Source organism: Amyelois transitella, chromosome 29, assembly GCF_032362555.1.
Source record: "Amyelois transitella isolate CPQ chromosome 29, ilAmyTran1.1, whole genome shotgun sequence".
In the NCBI taxonomy this organism is placed as follows: domain Eukaryota; kingdom Metazoa; phylum Arthropoda; class Insecta; order Lepidoptera; family Pyralidae; genus Amyelois; species Amyelois transitella.
The window spans coordinates 1,752,741-1,773,799 of NC_083532.1; the positions used below are offsets into that span (position 1 = coordinate 1,752,741).

The following is a 21,059-nucleotide window of genomic DNA, read 5'->3' on the forward strand; positions in this document are numbered from 1 at the left end:
GATTATTTCCAGGATAATTTGACGTAATCTTCCACTCTAATTCTGCATCAAAGATTTTTTAGAAATCGGCCAGTGCTGTAAGCTTTTAGCTTGTGACATTGAGATCCAGACTTAATGATACTCAAATCTTTAGAATCTTGAACATACTTTGGACTAGATGAATCTATCGCAAGTATTTATTAGACTAGATTACTTTGTACAGAAGTAGTATAGTAGGGATAAGTATATTAAATAAAACAAACATGACAATTAATGTAATGTAATGAAGTAAATAATTCTATATACACTCCGTACACCAGGCGCAGGAGATGTAGACATTAGTCTCTTTAACGCGAACTTAAAGCTATACTTGTGACTGCTTACATCGTCAGCTCCTGCAAATTAAAATTAACGTGTTAATCCATATTATATCCCCACTAATAAGTAATAATAAAAAATGCCGTGTGGTTCCCAGCACCAATACAAAAAAGAATAGGACCACTCCATCTTTTTCCCATGGATGTCGTAAAAGGCGAGTAAGGAATAGGCTTTCAAACTTGGGATTCTTTTTAGGCGATGCCTGTCAGTATTTGAATCTTAATTCTATCATTAAGCCAAATAGCTGAACGTGGCCATTTAGTCTTGTCAAGACTGTATGTAATACATACATACACACACATCTATATCCATTCAGCTGTTTGGCTTAATGATAGAATTATAAGTAAATGCAAAAGTAAGTTCCTTGGTTTGCTTTTATCAGAAGACCACAGGCGCCAAAACACTTCTGTGGAGGATGCAACCAGGAACACGTGCAAATGAGAGAGAGACCAAGTAGGTTTCCTTGTCAAGGTTGAGCCTCATGTAATAACCTTAGTTACCCAAAACTTTCTATTCATAGAGGTGAAGATGTAACCAGGATAAACGCCAGGAGAAAAAAAACTTATATATTTATTTACCATGATGGCGTTGACGATGTCCGAGTGGTTGTTCCTGAGAGCCCGTACAGCCCTTGCTCGGGAGACATTCGCTTGGGACATTACAATCTCAACGTCCTTCTCATCCACTCCGGACTCGTCCACGCCTTCCTCGTCTTCTTCCTCGGCAATGGGCGCGACGGTCTGTGAAAGAATATGTTTTAAAAGGTGAAAACATAAAATGACTTTCGTAAAAAGGAGAACCACCTCTAATGGTAGGAATAACGCCTCTATCCCAGTTATCGTAATAATCCTTATTTTATGATTTTACTTATAAAATCCAATTTTATTCTAATTTTTTAATTTAATTTACGTTAAAGAGACAATGGCATTTTACAACCAAGGGACAATTTGCGAACGATACCTTTGAACCTCATTTGTAAGTAGTAAGATAGTGAACGTGACTATCTTTTTGCAGAATATAGCGGGAGCGATGATACTGGCTCGACCGCCACCAAGAGAAGATCTTCCGCCAGGCTAATTGTGATGACTGGAGAACCGCGCGACAGATGATGGGGAGTTATGACTGGCAGATGATGATGGTGTGTGACGTAAGTGATGTCGCCACAAGAATATTCCCGATTTTATAAAGATAACTAGAGGACGTACCCGTGGGAATTTCGGGAAACCCTTCAACCCTAGACCGCATAAGGACCTTACAGTCAGTTCAGTCAGACAGTTAAGTTAGTGACTCAGTAGCAGAGTTTTATATATTATACATATAGTTTCATTTTTATTAAGATGGTTTGTAAAGCTCACCGTGCCGGTAGCAGCGGCATCGTTGCCCGCTGCGGCGCTCTCCGGTGCCTTGAACCTCTCCGCGGCTGCCATGGTGGCCTGCTGCGACAGATCCTCAATCTTGGCCTCTCCGAAGACAATGTAAGTGTCCGAGTGGGGATTCTTGTATACGTCAGGAGAATTGATCACGAACAGGATGTTCTTGGACTTCCTTATTGTGACTCGGTTCACGCCTTGCACCTGTAATTGATAGATGGTTTCTAAGTTTATTAATATGGCTTTATTAATTGAGACTAACTCCTTGTGCAATAACTCCCCAAATACATACATACATACCATCACGCCGGCAGACTATGGAATTCTACTTGCTTTGCTTTTGCTTTGTCTTTGGTCTGATATGTACATACCTGTTATAGGTGTACCCATAAGTCAGAAACTTATATTCTTATCTTTGGTTTATAAATTGTTGATATGTGTATAGTAAGTTGGTGTGTCATATAAATATATAAATAAATAAAATACTCACTGGCTTAAGTCCGAGTTTGCTCATGATTTTGCGCGCTTTCTTCTCACCGCGCGACTGTTTGGCTTTGGAGACGATGTCGATACCCGCTATCGGGTTAGAGATGCCACCTGTGCCTGGACCGCCTGAAAATTGTTTTTTATATGGTTTATGTATTTATCTTTTACAGCCTCTGTGACACAATGGTAGTCACTTGTCTGTGACACAATAAGTCCACGGTTCAGTTCCCGGCCAGGGAACTAAACAGGGAACTAAAATATTTATTATAAATTAAGTAACAAAAGTTTCCAACATACTTCAAGCCTAACTCTGTTTAATTTGTCCTGATATATCACTACATAGTATAAAACAAAGTCGCTATTTTAGTCTGTTTGTCTGTATGTTTAAATCTTTAAAATTATGCAACGGACTTTGATGTGGTTTTTTGTAACAGGTAGAGTGATTCAAGAGGAAGGTTTTTATGTATAATAACATTTATTATTTTGCACCCATGCGAAGCCGGGGCGGGTCGCTAGTTTATTTTATATTTTAAAAAGGCATATTTACAAATCAAGGCCATCTTTTCCTTCCATAAATCCATCTTGTACCTATGAAAAGGGCAGATTGAAAAATTCAATGAAGGCTCATAATCAGTGAAAGTTAGTCTGACTGAACATTGTCGGAGCCGCTACAAACACAAAAAAATAAAAATTACCAGCATCCTCGAGTTCTGGAATAGTGTCATCGGAGTCGCTGTCCGAGGAAGCGGTCTCCTCCTTGCGTTTCTCTGTCATGGATGCGGTGGCTTTGTCGAGTTCGGTGAGCTCAGGCATTTTGTCTGTTCTGTTGGTTTTTATGGTGACTAGGAATTCCTGGATAAAAAGGTTTTAATGTCACTAAAAATTTTAAATAACGATAAATGATTTACGTTTATACTAGTATTATTTAGTTTTTATTCACTCAGTTTGATGCTAGCCTCAGGAAATCCCAGAGCTTAGTATATGGCTAGTTGTATTGTACCTACTTCAGACAAGATTTTATTGATAGGTTTAAATTAAGATTGCTCTATTTTTACAATGTCGCTGGTTGATTTTGAAATCATTCAATCACTTACTTTTTCATTTGACACAAAATTACACTTATAACAATGAAATAATTATACAGATGGGTCAGTTTCGGAAAGTACCTACTATGATCTAGAAAACTAGGTATGTGCATCAAGGCTGGAACGCAATACGCATGTTTAAAATGCACCTATCAGGAAATTGCAGGGATACGGATCAATAAGCAGTGCATGAGTATGTACTATGTTATTATTTGTTTGATATAAATCATAGGTGCTCACAAAATATAGGTAGGTACGGACAAAAGAGCGCACCAAATTGGAACCTAAATTTACTTATTAGTTTAGTATACAAATCATGGGGAAATAAAGACTGAGTCTTAAAGTTGATAAAAGCATTCCTATTATTCATTTAATATCACGAAAAAAACACGTTCATAGAAAAGAAATAAAAATTTCAGCGGCATAAAAGCGGGCGCGGGTTTCTATCACTGTTTACAAAACGTATGAAAATAATATACAAGAAAAGACCAGAATAAGCATTCAAATCACAGAAATAAATGTAGGACCACTACTGTAACAGGATTTGTTTAATATTTTTAGATTTATTACCTTGTATTTACAGAAAAATCACTAATAAGATTCACAAGGAATTCGACTTTTTGACAGAAGGAAAAGACTGGTTGGTGTTGCCAAAAATAAAAAACACAAACACAAACGCGTGGTGTATTCTGAACTAAGTGGTTAGTTGTAGAAGTAAACGAGGCATAGCTTTGACAATTTTTATCGTCTTCATATGTCAATGTCATATCAAAGACTGTCAGTTCAATTGCTTTTTTGTCAAATAAAATGTCAATTTGACAAAAAGGTTGCATTTTGTTTTGTTTCGGATTTTTGATTCAAAAATCCATTTTCATCTTACTTTCGTGAAGTGTTAAATTTGTGAAAATGGCTATGTTCCCAGGAACAGTAGCCTTCGATGAGTATGGGCGTCCATTTATTATCTTAAGGGATCAGGAGAGGCAAAAACGGCTCACCGGTATTGATGCCTTGAAGGTATTAATTATTCCAAAAAAATGTCTAATTACAGCAATATTCAATAGGCGGATTACATTATTGCTATTACTTACACACAAAGATTTGCATAAATTATGTTTAAAATAAATTATTCTAATGTTAACAGTATAATAACCTAACATTGTTAAAGTCTATCACATTCTGTAATTTTAAATGAAATCATTTCTTTAGTCACGTGAAATGTATTGCATATACTTATTTACCACCATTTCTTGTCATATAAGTCGTTATTTTCCTTTATAACTCTGTAATTATAGAGAAAAATTGCTTCCATAAAAACAGTTGTTCTTGTGAGTCACATGACACCTACAGCAAGCAATTCAAAATGTCTTTGTGCAAGCTACATATTTAAATTTTAATATGAAAATATTAAAAATTAATGAACAGTAACAACAAAATAAAACTTTTTGCATAATAACCATTTAGTAACTATTGTTTCTTATTAGGATCTAATCAGCTGATAGTAATGAATAAAAAATCAGTCAGTTCATTCATTGTTAGAAATTATACAATTGAAACAGAGTTTAGACTATAATAATATTATACTCTAAACCATATACTACTTCTATAACATGAAAGCAAAAATTGAATGAAAAATTTTCATATGTATCTCACATATGAAAAAATGTTTTTGTTATCAAAAAAATTATCATAATAATTCCACTTACTGGATTCAAAACCCTTACCCACTGCACCCTATTCTTTAATAAATTATCTGCATGAATGGATAGATAAGTCATTTGTCTTACTTTGTTATGATTTATTGTTAAGCTGAATGAAGACATAGCCTTCTCAAACAACTGTTGGCTTTTTCTACCTAAGGGATAAAGATGTGTTATATGTATGTAATTCAATGCAAATAAAAAATGCACCTTTTTGCTGATTGCAATGTTTTCAAAATTAATAAGCCTACTCTAGTAATCAAACTTAACTTACAATGACTATGCATATAATCTTGTCTATATCCCTTGTGGGGTAGACAGATCAGTCTCAATCTAATAGTGACAAGTTGCTCCATTGTCTAAAAGAAGAACCCCAAGTTTATAAGCCTATCCCTTAGTTACCTTTTACAACATCAATGGGAAAGAGATGGAGTGATCTAAGTATTATTTTTTTTCCACTATCTAAAAAAAAAATCAATTGAAATGCCATCAAAGAATTCATAAACTAATATCATTTAAATCTTCATGCACCTAGTCCCACATCCAAGCGGCCCGTCAGATTGCTGGCATCCTCCGCACATCGCTCGGCCCCCGCGGGCTCGACAAGATGATGGTATCTCCGGACGGTGAAGTCACGGTCACCAATGACGGAGCTACGATCCTCAAGCTGATGGACGTGGATCACCAGATCGGGAAGCTGATGGTGCAGTTGGCTCAAAGTCAGGACGATGAGATTGGTGATGGAACTACTGGTGTTGTCGTTTTGGCAGGTAAATGTCTGAAGGGGACCAGGGCTAGGGTAGACTAAAAGATCCATCCTACTAATGATATAATTATAAATTGATAGAGGTTGAGTTTAGTGATTGATTGTTTTATTGATTGTTATATTACTAGAGTTAGTTTAATGAAATAGATATCTCCCAAAGATTAAAAAAAAATATATATTTTTGTTATTATTGCAAATAAAAACTTTTTATAAACTGTAACTGCTCGAAATGATGATCCCAGGTTCATTGAAGGTCCACTTGATAGAGGTGATTTAACTACAAACAATGATGTGTGATGATTATAAATCAGTGCCCCGATATTGCTATGATATAATATCATGATTATTAAAACTATGTCCAATCCTGACTCAACTTTTTGTAAAATACTATATTTTTAATGATTCAAACAAATTTTCAAACTTATAATTTTTCACAGGAGCACTGTTGGAGCAGGCAGCCAACCTCCTGGACAAGGGAATCCACCCCATCCGCATCGCTGACGGCTTCGAGCTGGCAGCGGCCTGTGCCCTGGAGCACCTGGAGGGCATCAGCGAAGCGTTCCCGGTGAACAAAAACACCCGGGACAACCTCATCAAGGTGGCTATGACCACGCTGGGCAGCAAGGTCGTGGTGAAATGTCACCGGTTGATGGCCGAGATTGCTGTTGATGTGAGTGAAATGAAAATGATAAATATTTTATTTGGAAACAAGAACAAGTACAATTTAAATTACATAGGATAACAATGACATCTGCAGAAATTTTGAAACTCCAGAAAAGTATATGATGCGTCATAGGAAATCGTATAGTACAGTCTGCTTCAATGCGTCTATGATACACTGTTGTAGTCATCTCCGACACAACACCATCTGTCGCGCGGTTCCCCAGGCGTCACAGCAGCCTGGCAGAAGATCTTCCCTTTGGTGGCGGTCGAGCCGAATCATCGCTCCCCTTACAGGCCTATAATTTTCGCTCTGCTATTTTCTATCGTTTTTAATCCTTCTCTTACACGTGTTTATATTCAGAGACAAAATAAATTTATTTATCTTATATAATTCTCTTGTCACAATGTTCGTTTTCGTACTCCTCCGAGACGGCTTGACCGATTCTAATGAAATTTTGTGAGCATATTGAGTACCTAGTTCTGAATATCGGCCAACATCTATTTTTCATACCCCTTAGTGATAAGGGTTATCCACCCTTAACCTTTTTTTTTAACTAGAAATTAAAAAATATTTATATGTGGAAACAATGTTTACCGGGACAGCTATCTAGTTACATACATACATATGGTCACGTTTATATCCCTTGCGGGGTAGACAGAGCCAGAAGTCTTGGAAAGACTGTATGGCCACGTTCAGCTATTTGGCTTAACGATAGAATTATATATCTAGTTATCTATAAAATTATTATAATCTTAAACAGGCTGTCCTCTCTGTGGCTGACTTGGAGAAGCGTGATGTCAACTTCGAGCTGATCAAGGTGGAAGGGAAGGTGGGGGGCCGCATGGAGGACTCCATGCTCGTCCACGGTGTGGTCATTGACAAGACCATGAGCCATCCGCAGATGCCTAAAGTTTTGAAGGTAATTGTGTGTTACCTTAAAAATAATAGGTACTTCTAATCGAGCGAAAATCTATCGCTGTCCCGTTTCATGTTATAATAAAAACCGAAGCTATGTTATGTCTCATTCATATAATCACGTCTGTATACCTTGCGGGTAGACAGAGCCGGCAGCCATATCTCTATTCTGTTACAATTATAATTCCTCTGTTTCTTCATATGACACATTGAAAAGAGCTTCTTGGAGATGGGATATAACTGGCCCTTGCCCTTACAAGATTGTCTCTGGATTGTATCCAAATAAAGATTGCAGTATAAATATTTATTTATCGACAAAAATATCCAGTGCAAACAATATTATAAAATAATCAATTTTTCATTATGGCCACATTCAGCTGCTTGGCTTAATGATAGAATTTAGATTCAAATAGTGAAAGGTTGCTAGGCCATCGCCTAAAAGAGAAATCCTAAGTACGTAAGCCTATCCCTTAGTCGCCTTTTACGACACGTAGGTACTATAGTCGCAAAGTTAGTTATTCGCTCCAGAAGATAGAAGGAAAAAAGAGGAGAGAAATAATCAGTTTCAAAGTACTATATATTGTTGGACAAAATATTTTTGACAAAAAAATATAATGTCAGACATTTTTCCTAACTAACAAACCATGCCGTGCCGTGTGGTTCCCGGCACCAATACAAAAAAGAATAGAACCACTCCATCTCTTTCCCATGGATGTCGTAAAAGGCGACTAAGGGATAGGCTTACAAACTTGGGATTCTTTTTTAGCTGATGGGCTAGCAACCTGTCACTTTTTGAATCTCAATTCTATTATTAAGCCTAATAGCTGAGCGTGGCCCATCAGTATTTTCAAGACTGTTGGCTCTGTCTACCCCACAAGGGATATAGACGTGACCATATGTATGTATGTAACACGAACCATGTCAACCGTTGCTACGGCGTACATAAAGATGGTCGTCTACAGACATCAATGGAAAAGAGACGGAGTGGTCCTATTCTATTTTTTTTTCCAATTAATGATAATTAAGTGATGTGACGTCAATAAGTACATACATACATACATACATATGATCACGTCTTTATCCCTTACGGGGTAGACGGAGCCAACAGTCTTGAAAAGACTGGTAGGCCACGTTCAGCTGTTTGGCTTAACGATAGAATTGAGATTCGTCAAGTGACAGGTTGCTAGCCCATCGCCTAAAACACGAATCCCAAGTTCACAAGCCTATCCCTTAGTCGCCTTTTACGACATCCATGGGAACGTCAATAAGTAAGATACCTTGTATCCAATTTGGAAAATAAATCTATTCCACTCTATTCTAATGCCGTTAACCACACGGCCGAATGGTACCTACATAAAAGATGCGATTTAAAATAACTAGTGTGTCCCCGGGCCATCCGGAACAATAAAATAAAACTTTATATACTGCACTGCGTTTATTTGTGACCGAGAATATAATTTAACAATTTTAATAAGTGGAAAGACCTAATCTCACATGGAAGAGGTAAAAAGGAAGGAAGAGTTGTTTTCTTAATGTTGCCAGCTTGTGTTCCGGCGCATAAACAAATACAAGAGTAATTTTATTATTTTTTATTATTTATGGATATATCACAATAACAGGACGTGAAACTGGCAATACTGACGTGCCCGTTCGAGCCGCCGAAGCCGAAGACGAAGCACAAGCTGCAGGTGGGCACCGCCGACCAGTACAGGGAGCTGCGGCAGTACGAGCACGACAAGTTCTTGGACATGGTGCGCAAGGTCAAGGTGAGGTGTATGAGAATATCTTATTTTTTTTTTTTTTTTACTTATAAACAATCAGTACCTGGTTGACCGAGCTTTGCTCGAATATAGTTTCTTAAAACGCGGTTTTTTAAATGTTTATAGTATATCTTGGGAACAGAGCTTTTCTCGAACCTAGGACCTTGATAAATCGATTCCTTGAGCCGAAAAGTCCCTAATCTGTAATTTTTATGAAAATCGTTGGAACCGTTTCCGAGATCCTGATTATAAACAAGAATTGCTCGTTTAAATATATTAGTAAACAATCATGACGTATCTATCTATATATATATGTATAGATGGATACGTCATGATTGTTTATATGTGAAAAAAATATTGAAAAAAATAATTATAAACTATTGAGATTTTAATTATTTTTTAGAGAGGTCAGGATATATAGACCGGGACTAAGACCAGCAGGAAGAATAATAATAATATAAGTAAAGATAAAAAGACGTAGCAAGTTGGCTCCGCGAAGTAGTACCGGGACCTCAAATATGAATTAGGTTCCCCTGCAAAAATCAGAAAGCAGTTGCTTTATTTCAAACCCTGACTGACTCACCCAATACAGGATCATATTCAAAGGCATACCCGACCACGTCAACAGAGGGGTGAGGAACCTGACTTTGACATCAGAGACGTGAAGACTAACTCTAGAAGTACATACATATATACAGTCACGTCTATATCCCTTACGGGGTAGACAGAGCCAATAGTCCCGAAAAGATTGAATGGCCACATTCAGCTGCTCGGCTTAATGATGGAATTGAGATCCAAATAGTGACAGGTTGTTAGCCCATCGCCTAAAAAAAGAATCACAAGTATGTAAGCTAAGGGGTAGTCGCCTTTTACGACATCCATGGGAAAGAAATGGAGTGGTCGTATTCTGCACCAATACAAAAATGTATTGGTGCCGGGAACCACACGGCACTAGAAGTACATATGATCGATTAATTTATTTTTTTAACAGGATGCCGGCGCAACCCTGGCCATATGCCAGTGGGGCTTCGACGACGAAGCGAACCACCTTCTCCTCGCCGAGAGCCTGCCGGCGGTGAGATGGGTGGGCGGGCCCGAGATGGAACTGATCGCCATAGCGACCGGCGGCAGAATCGTGCCCAGGTTCGAAGAGCTGACTCCGGATAAGCTGGGCCAGTGCGGATTGGTCAGGGAGCTGAGTGAGTAATCGTGACTTTATTTTAAGCAAGAATCATGTAGATTTACGACGAAGCCAACCACCTTCTCCTCGCCAAGCGACCGGCGGCAGAATCGTGCCCAGGTTCGAAGAGCTGACTCCGGACAAACTGGGCCAGTGCGGGTTAGTCAGGGAGCTGAGTGAGTGACGGTGACTTTTTTTTTAAAGAAGGAATCGTGTAGGTTTTTTTTTTGAATGAGATGTGCCGTGTGGTTAACGGCTCCAATAGGACCACGCTACATCGCTTTCTCATTGATGTCGTAAAAGGCGACTAAGGGATATGCTTATAAACTTGGGATCTGTTAGGCGATGAACTAGCAATATGTCACTATTTGAATCTCAATTCTATCATTGAGCCTAACAGCTAAATGTTGCCTGTCAGTGATTCAAGAGAGCTGGCTTTGTCTACCTCGCAAGGGATATAGTCGTGATTGTATGTATGGGTGTGGACCAGAGATGGATCTCATCACTATATCTATTGGAGGAAGATTTTGTGCCTGGATTTGAAGAGCTGACTCCGGACAAACTGGGCCAGTGCGGATTGGTCAGGGAGCTAAGTGAGTAACGGTGACTTTTTTTTAAAGCAAGAATCGTGTAGATTTTTGTTGTTAATGAGATGTGTCGTGTGGTTAACGGCTCCAATAGGACCACTCCATCGCTTTCTCATTGATGTCGTAAAAGGCGACTGAGGGATAGGCTTATCTGGAAGAATTGATATTGAGAGATTCAAATAGTGACAGGTTGCTAGCCCGTCGTTTAAAAGAATTCCTTATTTTATAACCCTATCTTTTAAACGCGAGATGTTTTTTGTGCTGAGGACCTCCCGGCGATTTGTATACTTATATTTTTATTTAATGTGATTATCAATACAAAAAAGAATAGGACCACTCCATCTCTTTCCCATGGATGTCATAAAAAGCGACTAAGGGATAGGTTTACAAACTTGGGATTCCTTTTTAGGCGATTGGCTAGCAACCTGTCACAATTTGAATCTCATTTTATCTTAAAGCCAAATAGCTGAACGTGGCCTATCAGTCTTTGCAAGACTGTCGGCTCTGTCTGCCCCGCAAGGGAGTGATTATATGTATGTGATTGTATTGCGACGGCTTCTGTGGCGCAGCGGCAGTACGCTTGTCTGTGACACCGGAGGTCCCGGGTTCGAATCCCGGCCAGGGCATGATGAGAAAAGAACTTTTTCTGATTGGCCTGGGTCTTGGATGTTTATGTATATAAAAGTATTTATTGTAAAATATAGTATCGTTGAGTTAGTATCTCGTAACACAAGTCTCGAACTTACTTCGAGGCTAGCTCAATCTGTGTAATTTATTTATTTATTGTTCCAGCATTCGGCACATCCAAAGAGGAAATGCTCGTGATAGAGAAGTGCTCCAACTCCCGCGCAGTGACAGTGCTGATGCGCGGCGGCAACAGGATGATAGTGGAGGAGGCCAAGAGGAGTGTTCACGACGCGCTGTGCATCGTCAGGAGTTTGGTCCAGGTCAGTCCGGAGAGAATACATACATACATACATACATTATGGGATATAGGACGGAGAGAATACATACTTACATGGTCACGTTTATATTCCTTGCGAGGTAGACAGAGTCCAACAGTATTGAAAAGACCGAATGGCCACATTCAGCTATTTGGCTTAACGATAGAATTGAGATTCAAATAGTGACAGGTTGCTAGCTCATCGCCTAAAATAGGAATCACAAGTTTGTAAGCCTATCCCTTAGTCGCCTTTTACGACATCCATGGGAAAGAGATGGAGTGGTCCTATTCTTTTTTGTATTGGTGCCGGTAACCACACGGCACTGGAGAGAATTAGGACGAAAATCATGCAATTAATACTAGCGGGCGTCTGTCGCGACGTTAGAATAGAATAGATTTATTTTCAAAATTGGATACAAGGTATCACTTATTGACGTCACATCACTTAAATCTCATTATAACTACATACTACCGCTTCCAAAGCGCATGTGGCGAAGAATATATTAGGATAATATGTTAGGATCTGAAAGAATAACATTTAACTAGAACAGTATTATCACTTTTATACATACATATCATCACGTCTATATCCCATGCGGGGTAGACAGAGCCTGCAACAGTTTTGAAAAGACTGAAAATGGCCACGTCGAGTGACAGAGAGAGAGAGTGTTTTAATGAATAATCCCCCTTCTTACGAGAAAGAGATGGAGTGGTCCTATTCTTTTTTTGTATTGGTACCACACGGCGCGATCTCTGGTAATCCTACTATACTATTATAAAGGCGAAAGTTTGTATGGATGTTTGTTACTCTTTCACGCAAAAACTACTGAACCGATTACCATGAAATTTGGTATGTAGGTAGCTGAAGACCCAGAATAACACATAGGCTACTTTTTATCCCAGAGTTCCCGCGGGATTGATAGGGTTTCCATGCGGACGAAGTCGCGGGCGGCCTCTAGTCTAATAATAATAATCCCCCCTCCTCCCCCCCCCCCCCCCCCCCCCCCCAGGACTCGCGCGTGGTGTACGGCGGCGGCGCGGCGGAGCTGGCGTGCTCGCTGGCGGTGGCGCGCGCCGCCGACAAGCTGTCGTCGCTGGAGCAGTACAGCTTTAGGGCCTTCGCCGATGCGCTGGAGGCTGTGCCGCTGGCGTTGGCTGAGAACAGGTCGGTGCATACACACATACATATGTGGCGACATCTCTACGCCACTCGTCAACAACATCAAATCACACAACAACTGTCAATCATCGCGAAGAAATTGACGCGCTCAGCCAATAGCAGCGAAGAATCCAAATCGCGATTTCAGAGATTTCACGGATTGGAGCTATATATACAACCTCCGACACAACATCGTCGGAGCCGCGGTTCCCCAGGCATAACACCTAGCCTGGCGGAAGATCTTGCCTTTGGTGGCGGTCGAGCCGAATCATCGCTCTCGCTACACATACATACATGTCGTCTGTGCTAATGTTGGGAAGCTGAAGGGTTTGTTTGTTAGTTTGTTTGAACGTGCTCAGGAAGTAGTGGTTCAATTTGAGGTACATACATACACGCTGGAGGCTGTGCCCCTGGCGTTAGCTGAGAACAGGTCGGTGCATACATACATACGTACATGTCAGCTGTGCTAATGTTGTGAAGCTGAAGAGTTTGTTTGTTTGAACGATTGGGCGTGTTAAGGAAGTAGTGGTTCGAATTGAGGTACATACATACATACATCTATACTAATGTTGTGAAGCTGAAGAGTTTGTTTGTTTGAACGCGCTTATCTCAGGAACTTGGATACAAGGTATCACTTATTGACGTCACATAACTTAAATCTAATTATAACTACTACCGCTTCCAAAGCGCATGTGTAAAGGAAGCGGCGGAACAAACTACACTGCAGCATTTTCATCGGACGTCAATACGTTATCTCATAATAATCAATTTTGTTGCAGCGGCTTATCGCCTATAGATTCCTTGTCCGAGGTGAAAGCGAGGCAGGTGTCTGAGAACAAACCCCATCTGGGCATCGACTGCATGAGCAAAGGTACGTGTAACTGAATGATAACTACATTATGACGGCCCCAGTGGCGCAGCGGTAGTACGCTTGTCTGTGACACCGGAGGTCCCGGGTTCGAATCCCGGCCAGGGCGTGATGAGAAAATAACTTTCTGATTGGCCTGGGTCTTGCATGTTTATCTATAGGAGGATTTATTATAGAATATAGTATCGTTGAGTTGGTATCTCGTAACACAAGTCTCGAACTTACTTCGAGGCTAACTCAATCAGTGTAATTTGTCCCGTATATAGTTATTTATATTTTATTTATTATTTTTGTAGGAAGTATAGTTACAAGGTTAGTTATTCCTACAAAAGATAGAAGGAGAAAAGAGGAGAGAGGTAATCAGTTTAAAATCACTATATTATTCAACAAAGAATAAAAATATTTTACAAAAAAAATTATACATACATACATACATAAAATCACGCCTCTTTCCCGGAGGCAGAGACTACCTCTTTCCACTTGCCACGATCTCTGCATACTTCTTTCGCTTCGTCCACATTCATAACTCTCTTCATACAAGCTCGGCGGTTTCGGGTACTTTTGACCTGACCCTTTACCAGGACGTCCTTAATTTGATCAAGATACGTTCGTCTAGGTCTTCCCACTCCGACCTTTCCCTCCACACTCTCCTTGTATATCTGCTTAGTCAACCTGCTTTCATTCATCCTCTCCACATGACCGAACCATCTTAACATACCCTTTTCTATTCCTGTAACTACATCTTCTTTCACATTCCCTTATCACGCTGTTCCTTATCCTGTCACTCAATTTCACACCCATCATACTCCTTAACGCTCTCATTTCCACTGCATTTATTCTGCTTTCATGCTTCTTTTGCCATACCCAACTTTCACTCCCATACATTAATGTCGGGACCAACACGCCCCTGTGCACAGCCAGTCGAGCCTTTTTGGATAGTTTCTGACTGCTCATAAAGGCATGCAAAGCTCCATTCACCATGTTCCCCGCGTTCACTCTCCTTTCAATATCACTATCATACTTGCCATCTGATGTAAACTTTGATCCTAGATATACAAACTCTTTCACTTGCTCCACTTTTTCTCCTCCAATCAAAATATTACATGCTGTCATTTCTTTCTCCATTTCAAAAACCAGTGTTTTAGTTTTACTTACGTTCACTTTCATTCCTTTCTCTTTTAAAGCTTCATGCATACAGTTTACCATCTCCATCTCTCAAAAAAAATTATATCTCTGACATTTTTCTAACCAAACAAAATCATGGCAACCGTTGCTATGGCGTATACCAAGAAGGTTGCCTACAATTATTATATTTTTAAACATTAATTGTTTATGGTGTACACAATTAGATATTTATCTAGTCACTTAGTGGACCCGACAGACTTCGTTCTGTCAAAAAGATTTGTAATGTAGCAATTTTTTGTTCTTACCTATTTTATAAGCGGGGCAAAGAACCGTCACCCTGGTGAAAGGGCGTGGACTTTATACAAAAGCAATAAAGCTCAAATTGACTCTACGTTTTAGTTATTAAACGTTTGTATGGGAAAAAGAAAAGGGCTGTTTTTACGGGTTTTCCGACTATTATTCGAATTTTTCCATCCCCAAACTTCAACTAACATTAGCAAAAATTTGGCCAAATTGATCCAGGCGTTTTTGAGTTATGCGCTTACCAACACATTTTGCGATTCATTTATATTATAGATGAACAGACAGGACAGCTACTTTTATAATTTTCTATCAGCTATATGCTAAATATATATATACTACTCTGTCAAGAAAGTAGCGGGAAAAGATCAATAATACACAAACTGTTTGTTATTCATCCAAATTTATTTTATCACCTTCAAAATATGCTCCTTTAGAAACGATACACTTACGCCAACGAATAATCCAATCATCAAAACATTTTTTAAACGCTGTTTCCGGAATTGAGGTCAGTTCTCGCCGCGAATTCTCTTTTATGTCTTCTACCGATTGAAAACGGGTGCCACGAAGTGGTAATTTGAGTTTAGGAAAAAGAAAAAAGTCGGCTGGAGCCATATCTGGTGAATATGGTGGTTGCTCGATGGTATTTGTTGAGTGTTTGGTTAAAAATTCGTTCACAATGATGGCCTTGTGCGAAGGTGCATTATCATGGTGCAAAATCCAAGAATTTTCTTTCCACAAATCTGGCCTTTTTCGTCGGATTTGCTCTCTTAAACGCCGCATAACACTCAAATAATATTCCTTATTTACCGTTTGACCTTCCGGCAAGAATTCCGAGTGCACAACACCGCGATAGTCAAAGAAAACAGTCAACATGACTTTGACTTTTGAACGACTTTGGCGTGGTTTTTTCGGTTTCGGTTCAGTTGGAAGGCGCCACTCCGAAGCTTGTTGACTAGTTTGCATGTCAAACTCGTAAACCCACGTCTCGTCACCAGTAACAATGCGTTTCATGAATGTTGGGTCGGAATTGACTCGTTCTAGCATGTCCTCAGCGACTCTCATGCGATTGAGTTTTTGAAAAAAATTCAGGTCTTTTGGGACTAGCCGAGCGGCAACATGTTTCATACCCAAATTATTAGTTAAAATGGTACGGATCGACTCGTGAGATACAGAAAGTTCGGTGGCTATCTCTCTCAAAGTTGAATGAGGATTTTCAGTCACTATTTCCTTCAGTTTTGCGATGTTAACTTCAGTTGCAGACGTTGATGGCCTACCAGAGCGAGGCAAATCTTCCATCACATCTCGACCGCTTTTGAACGCTTTGTACTACTCATAAGCACGAGTTTTTGATAAAGTCGATTCACCGTAAGCCTTCTGTAACATTTTCAGTGACTCCGAACACGATATTCCATTGGCAATGCAAAATTTAAGACAAACTCTTTGTTCGATGTTTTTATCCATTATGAAATTAGCAATACACACTAGATATGATATAACTAAAAATAGCACTGTATTTAATGTAAACAACAGATGCAACTCAAACTCCGCGCCAAAATGGAAAACAGTTGTGCCAATCTAACAACAACAAAAAAAACAAAAATTTGAATTTGGAACCATAAATAAATAATCCATTCCCGATACTTTTCTGACTGAATGTATATACATATATATATATATATATGTATATATATATATAATATACATATATATATATATATATGTATATATATATATAATATACATATATATATATATATATATATATATATATATATATATATATATATATATATATATATATATATAGCTATAGCCCGCTAGTATTTATAATTTCTTATCAGCCTCTTCCTCATAAACACTTCCTCAACAGCCCTAGTACACATAAGTTAGAAACCTTAAAACCACCCGTTAGTAATCAAACTAATGTACATTAGCTTTATCTAACTTCGAAAATAGTCATTGGTACATGGCCGAGGTGGCGATTTGAACCTGTGCCTTTATGCGCATCACGCTATTCAACCGATCACCTTATTGATTAGACCACGGACTTTCTACATATCCACACTCATAATATCACTTTTATTCCAGGCTCAAATGACATGAAAGAACAGAATGTGATTGAGTCCCTCCACTCTAAGAAGCAGCAGATAGCTCTGGCCACTCAACTCGTCAAGATGATACTGAAGATTGATGATGTCAGGTCACCGGCTGACTCCATCGAGTGATTTGTGAAGTGAAATAATTGATTTACAAAGTGTTTTGTATAATGTACATGGTGGATTTTTTAACATCAGCCGAAGAATGTCAGTGAATTTAGTTGAGGATTTGATCATTGAATGAAATTTTAAGTTAATTGTGAAAAATGTTGTTTAGTACGTCAAGATGATGTAGCAGTTTGATCACCATGTTTTTTTAAAACCAGTTTGAACTTGTCAGAATGACTTTAGTTTATGGGATAACGGCTTTCGTTGCATAAGTCCATAGTATCGTAATTTGTTAATTAATTAATGTACTGCTTTAGTGAACAATTAAGCATTTACTTACATTATATCTACAATATCATTTGTCCATAGTCGAAGGAAAGATTTATTAAAAAGAATTAAAAAGACATTTAGAATGAGAATTAATTTGATTAATTAACTCATAATAATTAGCGCTCCCTACGATTATCATTCACAGGCCTGATCACTCAATGTTTTATCAATATTTTTGGGGTGACTTGAAATATCTTTGAAAAGTTGTCCAAATTTCACTCACAAACTTTGGCTGATCTTTAAAAATGCGCTTGATGTGGTGGGTTTGTGTTATGAGTTGAAGCTTTTGTTAAATAAAGAACTTTTTTTTTGTTAATTAATACATATCACGTCTTTGTCCCTGACGGGGTAGACTGGAGCATTGGCGGATGCATGGTTTAATGATGGAATTGATATTCAGTAATATTTTCATTGCCTAAAAGAACTATTCCAACTGTGGCTTTACATACATACATATAATCTCGTCGCGGGATAGACAGAGCCGACAGTCTTGGTGCGGCTTCATCAACTTGATTAATTAAAATTACTGTTCCCATGAGAATTTGCAATAAATATTTTTAATAACTTACAACACAAACTCACTTTGATATGTGTATGTATATTTCTATAACACTAGTTAATAGTTTTATCTTATTGGCCTTTTTAAATAATAGACTGATGCGTTTAATTTTTTAAACCATAGACACCGCAAACCATTGGTTAACTTGTTGTACCACTATAAGAAATAAATAATTTTCAAATTTTACACAAACCTATGAGTTCAGTCCGCATAAATTATATTAACATAGATGAATAAATATGATTAGCTTGTAGAAGAGACGTTAATCGTATGGTACATACAAGCGACCCGACCCGGTCTCGCATGTCGTTTGAAAAATGATTTCCATAAACTTTCGGGAATAAATTGTCTATGTAAGAGTGAAAACTGCATCGAAATCCGTAGAATGGCGCAGGCGCAGGGCGTGTTTTCTCTCTTCAAACAGTAATTTATGCGGACAATTTTTATTTAAACGATAGTATTATGCATTTCGTCTCAATTACTTTAAGTAAGTTACTGTCTTGGCATTTTGTTGTACAATGATGATGCCTTATTGCACTAATAAATTAATGAGCTAATTTCGTTGGGTTTTATTTTTGAAATATTATACCTTATTTAAGGTTAAATTAGGTATAAAAATTGTACTTAAACATTGTGATGTATGATAATGGTTCTAATATAGAAATGCCATATTGTGTTTAAATTAAAGACGTCCTGGTAAAGGGTCAGGTCAATAGTACCCGAAACCGCCGAGCTTGCATGAAGAGAGATATAATGTGGATGAAGCGAAGGAAGTATGCAGAGATCGTGGCAAGTGGAAAGAGGTAGTCTCTGCCTACCCCTCCGGGAAAGAGGCGTGATTTTATGTATGTATGTGTTTGAATTAATCTATAGGAATAAACCGTTATGAACTCATTAGTTATAAACGTTTTGAAATCATTAGTTTTATACTCATTCACATAAATTTAATGTAGACCATGTGCATTCGTCCACGGTTAAGATTCGATATTTGTAAGTTGACGTCTGGTAAAAATGCTGCAGTGTTTGTTCCGCCGCTCCGTCTACACATGCGCTTTAGAAACGGTAGTAGATATTGTTAGATTTATGTGACGTCAACAAGTGATACCTTGTGTCCAATTTTGAAAATAAATCTATGTCACGAGTCACGACACATTTACGCATGTAAATGTGCACTTGCCACTTCTATTTCTATACACATTCCTATTATTCCAAATTCAATACCTACGTAGTGAAACTTATATTTTTAATTTTCTCTAGTTAAAAGTAGGTTCTATACCAAAGAGTATATACCTAAGTAATTAGTTCGTTGAACACATAGTTAGGCAAAAAACGCGTCTATGAGAACCATGGTTGGACAAGTGGGAGGGTTTGTCCGGCGAAAGACAAAAGAAACTGCAGAAATTACGAATTGTCTATTTTATTTTTCTAATAACATGGTTCATATTCTTCTTCGTGTTTAACAATATCAGTATTTTCAATATCCTTATCATCTTCATTGACAGATTGAGGTTGTTCAATGATTTGACCCTGGCACGGCTCTGTTACTTCCGTATCAATGGTTTTAGCGATTTTCCAAGACTCCGGTTTACCTACATGATCATTACAAGAATTAGAGATAAAATGAGATGTTAAAAGGACTACATTTCGGACTTTTATAACATAACATAAAAATCACGCCATTTTCCCGGAGGGGCAGGCAGAGACTACATCTTTCCACTAGCCACGATCTCTGCATACTTCTTTCGCTTCATTCACATTCATAACTCTCTTAATGCAAGCTCGGTTTCGGGTACTCTTGACTTTTCAGGGTGCAAATTCCCGTCTATGGTTGGAAAATTCGAACAATTGACACGATTTTGTTAGTCTCTTGTCCAATGCGACAAAATTGACCCACTTGTCTCACCATGAGCTAGTGGGATAGACAGATCAATTCAGTCGTAAATGGGCTGTCAAAAAAACGAATGTTGGACAAGACATCGCAATTTTACATGGATAATTATAGTTATATGATTAGATAGGGGGGCTACCCTATGGACCTTTTGCCTTTTGTAATGTGTACATCTTATATGTTTGGGTAGTCACCAGGGGTAAAATTCTGTAATAAAGAAACTCTTAGAGATATTTGAGTGGAACGTATAACTTTTTTGCGTGTTGCAGTCTTAGAGAAAACTCAAAAATTGATTTCTGCTGGAGTAATGCTCTTCCAGCAGTTTCTAACTAATAATCGGAGCAGTATTATGCATGGGCAGATATCCTTTGTACGTGGAATCTTTATACTACAAAACTACCACGTAATTTACCTACTAACCCGTTTCGTAAATAAAACAAACCGACATAGCTAGGCCGGTCAAAGACGCAACCATCGTCGCGTGAAACAGCAGTCTGTCCCACCAACCCCCTTTCAAAAAAACGGGGTTCCCATCGTCAGCTTGCATATCTTCTTGTTTTTTTCTTAACTTTACCAAGCTTTTCGGCTTGGATTTGGTCGTATATGAACGCTTTAGGTATTTAACCGCATTAAGGATATGCATTTCAGGATTTTGAATGTTTGACAATAAATTTACAGTTTATTTTATTCAGGTTGGCTTTGATAAATCTAAAGTTTTGGTGTGTGAAGCCATGTGGGTGCTTACATTTTTTTTTTGGCTACGCTCATATGGGTCTTGTTAAAATTAACTGTAAATTTTTTGTCAAACAATAA

At 38.4% G+C, this 21,059-nt stretch overlaps 2 protein-coding genes across 3 annotated transcripts; one reads left to right on the forward strand and one right to left on the reverse strand.

Moving 5' to 3' along the window:
• Positions 1-243: 243 nt before the first annotated feature.
• Positions 244-3,972, reverse strand: LOC106131256 (nascent polypeptide-associated complex subunit alpha). The gene is made up of 6 exons (XM_013330284.2): positions 3,869-3,972; positions 2,909-3,065; positions 2,218-2,339; positions 1,713-1,931; positions 936-1,097; positions 244-374 (listed from the first exon to the last, which is right to left on the reverse strand). The coding sequence occupies exons 2-6, from the start codon at positions 3,024-3,026 to the stop codon at positions 360-362; spliced, it is 636 nt and encodes a 211-aa protein (XP_013185738.1). The 5' UTR covers positions 3,027-3,065; positions 3,869-3,972; the 3' UTR covers positions 244-359.
• A 115-nt stretch (positions 3,973-4,087) lies between these two features.
• On the forward strand, positions 4,088-18,915 carry LOC106131263 (T-complex protein 1 subunit epsilon). Of its 2 annotated transcripts, XM_060952649.1 has the most exons (11): positions 4,088-4,312; positions 5,531-5,765; positions 6,199-6,431; positions 7,186-7,344; positions 8,960-9,106; positions 10,092-10,243; positions 10,401-10,456; positions 11,660-11,814; positions 12,821-12,975; positions 13,749-13,840; positions 17,354-18,915. In XM_060952649.1, exons 1-11 carry the CDS (start codon positions 4,205-4,207, stop codon positions 17,488-17,490), a joined length of 1,629 nt encoding a protein of 542 aa, XP_060808632.1. In that variant the 5' UTR covers positions 4,088-4,204; the 3' UTR covers positions 17,491-18,915. The 2 variants fall into 2 exon arrangements, with proteins under 2 accessions (XP_060808632.1, XP_060808631.1); XM_060952648.1 differs by lacking the exon at positions 10,401-10,456 and having other exon boundaries at positions 10,092-10,299.
• Positions 18,916-21,059: the final 2,144 nt, after the last annotated feature.

Excerpts from the sequence above, each read along its gene's own strand:
- LOC106131256 (XM_013330284.2), bottom strand. The coding sequence starts at position 3,026 with ATGCCTGAGCTCACCGAACTCGACAAAGCCACCGCATCCATGACAGAG. Across the intron at positions 2,340-2,908 it reads TCCAGAACTCGAGGATGCTG|GCGGTCCAGGCACAGGTGGC; the intron begins GTAATTTTTATT and ends AACAATTTTCAG. Across the intron at positions 1,098-1,712 it reads ATGCCGCTGCTACCGGCACG|ACCGTCGCGCCCATTGCCGA; the intron begins GTGAGCTTTACA and ends ATTCTTTCACAG.
- LOC106131263 (XM_060952648.1), top strand. The coding sequence starts at position 4,205 with ATGGCTATGTTCCCAGGAACAGTAGCCTTCGATGAGTATGGGCGTCCA. Across the intron at positions 5,766-6,198 it reads TGGTGTTGTCGTTTTGGCAG|GAGCACTGTTGGAGCAGGCA; the intron begins GTAAATGTCTGA and ends AATTTTTCACAG. Across the intron at positions 10,300-11,659 it reads CGGATTGGTCAGGGAGCTGA|CATTCGGCACATCCAAAGAG; the intron begins GTGAGTAATCGT and ends TTATTGTTCCAG.